The following is an 11,893-nucleotide window of genomic DNA, read 5'->3' as shown; positions in this document are numbered from 1 at the left end:
ACGCACTATACACGTATTATAGCAAAGCTATAGTTACATCTTAATCTACTAAAGTAGGTACAATTATTTCCAACTTTTACAAATACTCCCGTATGGCTTGAAGAGGGTGATCTGTCCAAAGTCCATGTAACCAGTAAATAATGGAATTAGAATTTGTATCAATATCTGACTACAAAGAATATCAATATTTTTGTCCAAAGTACTAGGGCTGCCTCTGTACACACAAACAGGTTATCAGATTTTCTACAGTTCAAATATATTGGGTCAGACATAGTCTCTAGTCACAAGAAGATTAAAACATAATGAGTGATGGTGTGATGAGTGTATGCCAGGGCGTTGTCAGAGTGAAATAGAAAAAGGCTGCATTTCTTCAGAGATTAAAAAACTCACATAAACAATTATTTAGCATGGACAGATAAAGTGGGATGGAAAGGGGCAGGGGTAAATCCACATAATACATTTTACATGTAAAAAATGATACATATTTTAGTGCCTATGTACTAAGAGGAGAAGTAATCATGTCAGAATATATTATAGAAAAATCAGTATGTCAAGAACCAAAGGAGTTTGAAAAGTGAAGAAAAGGAAGGAATAAAGAGAATGACACATGTGGAGCTAGACTTCGAGTCTAGCCATACGGACTGAAGTGAATTCATATAAGATGGAGTGGGCAGGAATAACTGCCAAAAGAACAAATCACACTCCATACTATTTCATTTCCAGTTCTGGTGTTTTTATTTTAGAAAACACATTGAATCAAACAGGTTAGAGCTACTGCTTCCTTGTTCTGGGTATTTCTATCCTCCATTTCAAAAAACACACAGTCAAATCTATCTTCGTCCATTCTGTGAATGAAGTAATAAGCAAAAAGGATCACTGGTTACTTCAAAAGAACCTAGAGGGGAAAAACACATACACCTCACTTAAATCAGATTTAAACAGTCTTTATAATTAAGATGAGAAAAAAGAAAAATAAAATATTGAAAATTAACTAATGTGACAATATTACAAACTGTCTAGATTACCAAAAAAATTTACGATTTTTTTTTGTGATTACCACACTTTACCTTTGTGATCTCATCTGAAAAAGGTATACTAAGTATACTAAGGTACAGTCTGCTATTCTGACATATAAAGATGTATCAGCAATTTTACCCCTTAAAAATCCTATTAATATAGACAACTGTGATTTTAGTCAAAAAAACTATACCAAGAGGAAAACCTTGAGGCAAAAATAATTATCACACAAAATAAAACATAAAATTATAACAAATGCCCGAACAAAATTAAATTTAAATGTTATGTTCTTATCCTATTACCCTAGGTTACTTTTTTTTTTTAATTTATATTTTAAGTAGGCTCCAGGCCCAGTGTGCAGCTTGAACTCACAACCATGAGATCAAGAGTCACACATTCTACCGACCGAGCCAGCCAGGCGTCCCTAGGTTACATTTTCAGTAAGTTATACAATAAACAATAAATTTTGGTTCAGATTAAAATTCAAGTTGGTCATCTTCTTTCACTTCTAAAGCACTGATCTCTATACGAACCATCTCTGTATGAACTATATGAAAATTTGTGATAAAAACAAATCTGTTAGAAAAGATTTAGAAATTCTAACCATATTAACTTAGACTGTGTAGTCTTGTGTTCCATACTGGTATACATAATGTCATTTGGCATTAGGATAAACATTTTTTAAGCGAAGGTAACTTCCTTTTACACTTCTTAAAAAATAAAAAAAGGAACAGAATAGGCATATTTAGTCAATGGTATCACAGTTATTCTATTCACATTACTATTCAGCCATAGTATACTAGATCTAAGGAATCCATTCCTCTTCTCCCTTAACCAGAAATCACAAAGAACCTGAAGGCTTCTTTGTGTCTTAACAAGGGACACCTTTTCATTACCAAACCCTATAAATGATGTACTTATTAATTTTATATATAAGCCATGTAAAACAGTCACTCACAGCTTGCCTTAATATGCTTTATTTGAACAGACTCCCCACCACATTAGATAACCACAAGCACAAATAGTGATAACTTTTTATTGGTATATCACAGCTCTTATTACAGAGCATTTCATTTCTTCAGTTACTACAACAGATTTGGAAAGATGCATGATATATAATGCAATCAGCACTTTATTAGCAGGTAGGAGACTTGGGCCCTTGCTCTGACTAGCATATTCAAGATTATAATATATAGCCTCTAAGCTTTCCAGCTTAAAAATTCTAAACTTCTATGGCAGGCACTTGTATGCGGCAGTTCAATCTGCTACTACATATATTAATAGGAAACAGGAGTCCTTTTCTTTAAATAATAATTTCTCCTCTGGATATCCTGTTCTCACCATCTATAAAATTTGAAAACGATTATTTGTGTGCTACTTTAACAAAGCTAATTAACACTTCTAAACTGTTTACATGTATATCCCAGAAAAAAGCTTATTACCTCAATTACTTTCATCTGAAAGACTGAAAGTTTATTTCTCTGCAGTTATAAAATACCTAAGTCATAATGCTGCACTGCATATTCAGAAGTTGCTGAGAGTAGATCTTTAAAGTCCTCATCACCAAAAATAAAAAAATTTGCTCCTCCACTGTGAGCCTGCTTCTTCCTCTCCCACTCCCCCTGCTTGTGTTCCCTCTCTCTCTGGCAGCCTCTCTATCAAATAAATAAATAAAATCTTTAAAAAAAAATTCTGTAATTATGTACAGTGATGCATGTTACCTAGACTTACTATGGTGATCATTTCTCAATGTATACAAATATTAAATCATTGTGTTGTACATTCAAAACTTATAGTATATGTCAATTATATCAATAAAAATTTTATTTTCTCTAGTAAATGTCTATAAAATAATTACTGATTTGCTGATTTCCTGATTTCACTATAAACCTGAAAAAATCAGAATAAATTTAAAGTCTAGATGAAATTAACCACCACAGGACTTTTCTATCCAAGTGATCTTAAAACCGCTTGTTCTCAGCAACAATAAAGATACGATAGTTAAACATGTGGCTGAATGTGTAAATGGATCTGCATCTTACTGTAAATTTCAATTCTGAAATTTAATCTTTCCAGGGACTTAAAAATCCCAATTTCTTCTACTCAGCCTCTCTAAATTCTAAAATAATCACGATGTTGACACTCTGATTAAAATGTCTTAAGGGGGCGCCTGGGTGGCACAGCGGTTAAGCGTCTGCCTTTGGCTCAGGGCGTGATCCCGGCGTTATGGGATCGAGCCCCACATCAGGCTCTTCTGCTATGGGCCTGCTTCTTCCTCTCCCACTCCCCCTGCTTGTGTTCCCTCTCTCGCTGGCTGTCTCTATCTCTGTCAGATAAATAAATAAAATCTTTAAAAAAAAAAAATGTCTTAAGACAGTTGTCGATGCAAAGAAAATAAAGCTGTTTATCCTGGCAGACAGAGACACAGAGAATATAAATGAAAAGGGGAGGACACACACATACAGAAAGAGGAAGTGGAGATGAAAAACGGCAACACTGGAAAAGTAAAATTCTGAGGGAATGAATGAGAGAGAGAGGCAATACAGGGAGACCAAGAAGAGGAAGAGATACAAAGACACTGAGGAAAAAACCCAACTGAAGAAAATGGAAGAGTAAGAGCAGATACAGAAAAGCAACAAAAGGTGAACAGAGCAGAACTCATGAGTAGACACAAAGACAAGGAAATGGGACTACACAGTTAAGACACAGCTAGTTGAAGAAAAAATCATTTTCACCCCGTAAGTTTTCCAAATTACCCACTTTTGTTGCTATCTCCCCAGTGTTGCCACTGAAAAGGAGACACTTTTATTTCTACAAAATGGTTAAACAAAGTGTATTTCATTTATCTTGCAGATTTGTTAAAAATCTGATTTATTGTGAGAAGCATAACTTTTGCCATCATTGAGGTTCACATATTGGATGTGAAAGAGTAACCTGACTGGGGGGGAGGATTCTTTTACAATGTGTACACCTAACAAATCATGGTGTTGTACACATTTATCTTACAATTGTCAATTATACCTCAGTAAAGCTGGAAGAAGGTTCATGTATATCAATCTACTGGGGAAAGATCCCTAATTTTACATATTGCTAATTTTTTTTTTCAAAGTAAAAATATTAGTACCCTAGTTAGGCCAAATTCATCTTAGGCAAGGACCTACACAGCCATTTATGATTTCATACCAAAATGGCACATAATACCACTGGACTGATAACACATTCTTAGTTGAAAATAACTTACCATTTAGAGTCAAAATCCAAACATTTTAGTCCTGCTTCCATTTTTTGCCCCCTTTGCTTCACTTGGTATGTTATGCTCTATCTCTTCTATGTAGATTCTTTCAGTAGCCATCAATCTGAAGAATTCCTTCTTCTGCTGCCACCTACCAGTTTATCTCTCTGCTGCAGCAGAAGGGTATATAGAAAAAGTTCTTGCTTACTATTCAGATTAAATGGAAAAATTCCTTTAACATTTCATATTTTCACATGTGTATGAGCTCCCTCACTGATTCCCCAAGACCTCCCCGCCAAAGTCAAAACAACAAAAAACCCAATCACAGAAAATCAAACAACGTATGATCAATATTCATGCTAAGCTGGGAATTTTTTTTTAAGTGGAAAGATTTAGACACTCAGCAGCTGCCATCTCAAGGAACCATTTCTTTTGTTACACTTTCCTATCACCTATCCCTACGATCTTATGAATAAGTGTGCAACTTAAAATTTTAACGAGGTCGTAGTCCACAACTCCTGCAAATTTTAAGTTCAGAGACTATAAAGAATTGTGGAAGATGCAGCAATAAAGGCGTTTTTAATAGTAATTCTAGAAACTAAAGGCGTTAGGTGCTTTACCTGCATGAGTTTTCAATGTTCTGGACTGCTTATTGCCCAATGGCTCTGAATACATTAAAACACGAACACATACGCCACCTATATTTAAAATAGGGTAGCATTTGTATGCCCATATAAGCATTGGGTATATCTTTTGCAAGAGTAATAAAGTCAGAGTCCTTTTAAAAGGACTGATCACAAATGCACATTTCCTCAAACTGTATACATACACAAAAAAATTAGGGTGAAAAAGGGAGACAGAGGGACAAATGTAATAGCAGTTTTAGAACTGGAAACTAACACAACATAAATATTTCCGTTTGTTAAAGTCCTCAGATTCATTTCTATTCCCATTCTCCTTGTCACTGAAGGTCTAGGTTTCAAGTTCATTCTGTATTAGCTACTAAAGAACAGTATCCACTAATGAACTAGTAATAAAAGTAATGGCTTGTTTTTGTTCCACCCTCCCACTACCTTTTACCCCAAAACAGGTAGTTTTGCCAACATAAAAAATAAAACAAACACTGACATAAGCACCAAAGGCTAGTCAACAGTGGCACTGCAGTGACATTGTTTCTACTTTCTCATTCCTTCCCCCGATCTCAAACCCCACCCTTTGACCTCTGTATATGGGATGAGCCTGAGCAGGAGAGTTGGTGATGTCAGGACTGCGCCGTTCCCACGGATGCTCCTAGAGGCCTGCTGTGCTTCTGGGAACTGGGGCACAGTGATGTCTGTCTGACTGAAACCTAAAACAACAACAATTCACCCCACCCCTCATGTTCCCAAACCCCACAACAGCAGCCAGGTATATATGCTATATAAGGCCCAGCTAGTAAGTTTGAATATGGTGAAATCTGAAAGCAAGATCATTCTTAACAAGTCCCTGATCTTCATGGACATAGCAGAATGGAGACTGTTAAATTCTCCATGTCCCATGGAATCACATAATCCACACATTCTAATATTGGCGATTATTAGCAAGAGAACAAGGTTCTCTGGTACAAGCCTTTTTTAGAATATATCATAAATTCCTTCAGGAAGCAGTTGGGATTCCTCTGTTAGTAAATTTTAGTTCAACACATACATATTTTTGTCTTAAGATGTTTAGGGAAGAGACTGGCCCTATCTTATATGAGTGAATTGAAGCACAAAATAGGTTAATGATTTATGCCTTCAGCTATAGAATGCATTACAAGCCACGATATCCTATTAGCTAACTAGTGAACTTAAAACCTCTTCGGATAGGACATCTGAAGTCACAGAATAAAATTGTGCAGAAGTCTATCTTGAAAATGTCCTGACCACTGTCACTAAAATTCTACCTAGCAGAAAGAGGATTATCTTCCCAATGATAACAACTTATATTAGAACTAAAACTTTAGGAAAGACAGGAGAAAGGAGGAAAGGGCAAGGGACTGGGGTAGACAGAGAAGGGTATACTACATTAACTAACGGAAAGGCTACATTAAAATGGACAAGTTGTATTCCTATTCCTGCCACTAACCTTTGTTTACATTTTACAGCCTTGGTTAATGGGCTTAATGACTTGTGCTTCAGAAATGCCCTCCAATCTGTTCAAACCTGTAATTTTTTAAATATTTGAACTGTTATGATAACCTGAAACTGTTCGTATCTATCTCTTTGTTAGAACTAGTGTCTTAGAAATGCTAAAATGATTAGTTCTGAAATCACACTGTTCCTAAAATAACTGAAATGTTTTCTATTATCTTTGTCTCATCATTCCTTTTCACTTTTATGATGATGTCACAGAAAGAGAAGTACTAAGATCAACTCAACACTACGGTAAGTTTTTACCATATATATAACCTAGAACCTAATTTTTACCTTTTCAAAACTCTAGTTTTCCATACCTGTCAACTCCTAATTGATGTCTTTATACTGTGAGCTCACTGTGTATTCGGAACACCAACCCCTGAAAAAGCTTAAGCCAGAGTAGCACAATGGAAGAAACAAACAAACCCAAAACAAAAACAAAGCCAAAAAGTCACACTCTGAAATACTTAATTATAGACATATATGCAAGGAATGGAGTTATCTAAACCGCCAAGTAAATCCCCAAAGAAAGCTCGGAGTTCATCCCAACCAACTCAAACTTTACCCCCAAAAGTTCTTCTTTAATCAAATTATTTGTTAGATATACTTATGCGTTATTTTCTAAACAAGAATTTTTACAAACCCATGGTTGCCTTTAAAGTACATGAAGAAAAATTTTTAAAAAGAAAGTAAAGTTAGCCTTGCGATGGAAAGAATGGAGAGTCAAATTACCTGCAAGCAGGCTGGGGCTGTGCCTGAATCCAAACCGCTGCATTTACCATTCATTATACAGCTGCATTATTGGGGGAAGGGGAGTTTAGAAGGGCACTGACCCCGAAAGTTCTCAATACTTCTCACTCATCATCAGGAAGGGGGAAGAAGGAAAGTTTTTTCTCTGGGTATTTTTTTGTTTGTTTGTTTTTGTTTTTTTGGCTCCTGAAAAGGCTGGTAAAGAACAGTAACAGTGCAAGCAGTTAGAATATTTCTTTAAAAACAATTATTAAAAATGCAAAACATTAAGGAATTTAAAACACCAAACTTCCGTTAATATAGAAAGAATTTTCACTAGAGTTAGGCAGCCACCCCAAAACAGCATGGCAAAAGGGCACTGATATAAAGGAAATAAAATACCACACAAAAATCCAAAACAAAACTAAAAACATTTCAAATTAAACCTGGAAGACTAGAAGATTCCAACAGCAGATTTCTGTCCACTACTGAAACATTCCAAAATCCAAGCTTCAAAGGCGCCTAAATGTATCTTAAATGAAACTTTGTTTTTTTTTTTAAGAAAAAAAAAAAGAAAGAAAGCAGTGAACCTGGTTATAATCCTGCAATATATTACATTTAAAAATATCCTAGTACAACAAAAACAAATTTTAAATGAAATTAAACAAACAAACAAACAAATAAAAACAGTAGCAGCAGAGGTTACCTGTCTGAGCACCTACATTTTCTTAGGAGGGGATCGTGTCTCACCAGCCATATAGCCCATAAACCTTCTCAAAAAGAGTGAGCCAGGAGAAAAATGTAACACAAGATTTGATTTCACAATGTCTCTAAGCTCCCCAGGCCCCAAACCAGGGATTCACTGAATGAAGAGAATTTGTTTTTCCATTGTTTTCTTCTTGAGAAAAAGAAGAGATGATTTTGAAAGTCAATTCTCTCAATGCCTTCGATACCTTCTCAAAAGTCTGATAAAGTGCTTGATGAAAGCAAGTCTCTTGGTGGATTTTTCTAACGTTCCAGCATATTTTCTTATTGATAGCATATACAGAAAGATTTCAAAGTTCAGTGGAGCAAAAGCCAGCAGAAATGACCAATTATTAGGCACCAAAAAAAGAAAAAAACTATTAAAAATTTTAAATGGAATAGTTCGTGGGGGTGTGTGTGTGTGTGTACGTACAGTCCAGTTTTCATCATAGGTAACATAAAAACAGTATCAGAAAGAATTACTTTCAAAATACAATTAAGAATTACAATTTTAACAATACACATTTTTACAATAATTCAGATTTGGGCATGATAAGAATTACACATATCTGATAAGTACATTTTTACCTCTCATAATAGCAATGAAAATTATACAAAAGTTATTAAACAATATGAAAATATATTTAACTTTCACTTAAATATCTGGAGTGTTTCATTTGGGTTCTTCCAGAATGATTTGTTCATATTCTTTACCTTAATTTGAGGGAGTTCAAGAAGATATTCATGTTTTTAAACTCTAAGATGATCATTCCTAACCTCTTCATTCTAACATGTGAGTGTACGAATCCAGAAATAGGTTGGTAAAGCTATGTTTTAATGTAGTGTGAATGCACAAAAGATTGATCAGTAGTGAATAAAGCTAAAGATGAAATAATCTCAGATAATTCTTATATTTGGTTAGTTTGGTAAATGTTTTTAAAGGTATATCTACATTTTTCCTGACACCTTATCCCACCCAACACAAACCCTGAGTGTTTCATCAAGTAGAGAGGGTGTTATATTTATGTTTTAAAATTCATAAATCTATATACATGTGCTATGTAAGTATTTAATATATCATAATTTATGTGACAACCAGATGCTCTCTACACAATGACGTGAATAATGACTTAATTAAGCTCTTCCTTCTCCCTCATTTATTTCTCTATCCCAAATATGCATCCTCCTATGGTCATTCAGTGAAAGAAGTACCAAGTATTTCTTTCTGTTAATGAGTCAGAGGTACTTATATACATATGTAAGGTCCAGAATAACCCTATGCAAGTCAAATTCTTTTATATGAGATTAGAATATCCTAAAATAAATTAGAAATTCCTATTATCATCTTTTTCTGAGGTGAAATGAGACACTGCACAGATTAGAGGTACTATTCTATTTGCCAACAATCAACCTTTCACTCAATTTTAATATTATTTAATTCTATGGAAAAAAACAAATTTTATTACATTCCTTTTTAAAATGGGGGGAAAACTGTACAAGCATGATCAAACCTCTGTTAGAGCTGGTTAATACTGATCTTTTATTATTGCCTCGAAGTCTCTCTAGTAGTGTCCGAGAAATTATGTTTAAGGTCCATCTGAAGGAAAAAAGCACTGGAGAGGCAAGAAAGGACTCAGGTAAAAGCTTCAGAGGATTGTAGTGAGATGGAACTTGCTGTTTAAAAAAATTACGTTGAGCTCTGGAGCATCTCCATTTCTTAACACACCTTCCAAACCCATTATTCAAATAGATTTACCCATGTTGTAAAGGCTCGTGTTATGTACCATTTTGGGGCTTTTATAATTCAGAAATTAAAGGAATATAAAGAGTGGACAGTATTGAAGGCTTCAGAGTTGGGCTATAAGAGACTTAACACTGCAAAATAAGTCCCCAAACAAAAACGTCCGGTCCACCCCACCCTAAAACCTATGGGTAATAGGAGAAAATGCACAGCCAGAAGCATAGAAAAGCATGTAGCCTTAAATAAATCATACACTGAACAGTCTAGAACCAAAGAAAAAACCAAACAACATACATATACATAAAAAGGCCTAAGAAGCATCTATTCTGTTTGTCTTTCGTGAGTACCTCTACCCCAGTGTAGTTATTAAAACAAGTTATCTCTTATTTAAGGTAAAAACTGTGTTTCCCCATCATGCTCCATTTTCTAGAATCTATCCTTTTTGATTGGTTGGTGTAAACAAAAAAGCAAAACACATACACATGCATGCGTGCACACACACACATATATATACTCCCTCCTAAAATGTGAAAAATGCAAATATATAATGCTGGTATTATAAAATCACTTCAGCTTTATACTTAAGAACTTATAGGCCCTTGATTTGCCCCCCAAAAATATTCTTCCTTGTCCTTATACTTTAAATGCCCAACCACCAAAAGAAAAAAGAAAAAGGAAAAGGCTTTAAATGCACATGTTTCAAGTCAGTGTCTTGTTAACAAAAAAGGTAGCACTTTCTTCACTTTGGCCATTGTTAAAGATGCAGGCATAGATCAGGGAATGTTAGACTAGCATGTATTAAAAAAAAATGCAACATTAACAGAGCATATATCTTTCAAAAAAGATTAAAACACTAACAAATACAAGTCAATGCACATATTTTAAACTAGTGTAATTTTATCTACATTGGAGTAAATGTCATTTTGTGTACCAGACATTGCAATACTGTTCATTTCCCTTTCATCATACGAAAATGCCAATTCTGTCATTAAGAAACCTTTATTGGGTCATATTAATGTTGCCCTCCCACCCAAATTAAGGGAAAACCAAAAAACAGAAATAATAAATCCCAGTAAAAGAGCTCCTCAAGACTTCATAAACTATGAATGTTAAGTTGCTAGTTAATATCGTAAAGGCAGAATTTTCAGGTTTGTATGTAAAAATTCCTATAATTTAGATAGATGTTTTCCTCACTCATTACAAATCTTTGAAACACAATGTGAAGTTATGCTACGTCAAAATTTGTAGCAACTGTACAAAAACAAAGTAAGGGACCATGAAAAACACTGTGTTCTTCATGGCCTGAGAGGATACACATTGAGTAATTTAAAAGGGTAACTATTATAAGAGCCTGACATTTTTCTGTATCTCTTCTGCCATTCTATCTGTATCATCTGTAAATGAAAGTCAGTAACGTCTTAATAGCGGAGGTCTAGTCTATCTCCCCTTTCTTCTCTCCTAACTAATCCTACTCAATTTTCTCTCATCTTCCTGAGTACCTTCCATGAACAGCATTGCAAGTTGGTTAAAAAAAAAAAAAGAAAGAAAGAAAAAAAGAAGAAAAAGAAAGTGAGTTTTACAAGGGTTTTGTTGGTTAATTATTTACTGGTGGAGTCACTCCACCAGGAGTTTGATTTCATTGGCTATCAGCTGGTTCATGTTGAATAGGCCCCCTGGGAGCTTGGTGAGTAGCTCTCGCTCCGTGCTTTCAGGGTCGCTGTCAACAGAGCTGGAACTTGCGCTCATGTTGTCAACAGCAGTGCTGGCTGGGGGACCCAGCTCCGGCTCACTAGTCTCACTGGCCGTGGACACCACGGAGAGCAGGGACATACGCCGGGTGAGCCGGCCAGAGGGCAGGAGGGAGGCGGCATAGTCCGCTATGATACCAGCTACATCTAGATTACAAGCCTTATCAAAGGCGATGAAACCTACATTTGCATTGGCCTCGCAGACACAGAAGGAGCCGTCATCTTTCATCAATAGGTCAATGCCACACACATCCATCCCCAGGATATTAGACACCTGGATAGCTAGCTGCTTCCCTTGTTCACTCAAGGAGCACATCATCCCCACACCACCTGGCAAAAAAGAAAACAAGATAAGTTACCAAAATGATAAATTTTTGGAGTAAAACTAAAGCTTGCCTCTAATGCTGTCTTTTAAATCAGTAGTGGTAACAAATGTGCCATTCTAGTGTAAAACTGTGACTTCTGAAGTCTGAATTTCCTTCATTAAAGAATCCCCGTCCAATTCAGGCAAAGAAATAACTCAGTG

General features: G+C 35.4%; 1 protein-coding gene across 8 annotated transcripts in view; it reads right to left on the bottom strand.

Moving 5' to 3' along the window:
• Window positions 1-711: 711 nt before the first annotated feature.
• The window catches only part of RIMKLB (ribosomal modification protein rimK like family member B), an 86,875-nt gene continuing 75,693 nt past the window's right edge, over window positions 712-11,893 (bottom strand). For 3 of the 8 annotated variants that reach the window (XM_034645258.1, XM_034645260.1, XM_019809884.2), the window contains exons 6-7: window positions 4,259-11,697; window positions 712-895 (exon numbers count right to left, since the gene is read on the bottom strand). In XM_034645258.1, the coding sequence (XP_034501149.1) occupies window positions 11,234-11,697 (464 nt within the window). In that variant the 3' untranslated portion in view covers window positions 712-895; window positions 4,259-11,233. The remainder of the gene's footprint in view (window positions 896-4,258; window positions 11,698-11,893) is intronic. The other 5 variants (XM_034645259.1, XM_019809886.2, XM_019809885.2 and 2 more) reach the window with 5 other exon arrangements.

This window comes from Ailuropoda melanoleuca, chromosome 16 (genome assembly GCF_002007445.2).
Source record: "Ailuropoda melanoleuca isolate Jingjing chromosome 16, ASM200744v2, whole genome shotgun sequence".
NCBI lineage: Eukaryota > Metazoa > Chordata > Mammalia > Carnivora > Ursidae > Ailuropoda > Ailuropoda melanoleuca.
This window is presented reverse-complemented; position numbering and strand designations above follow the sequence as displayed.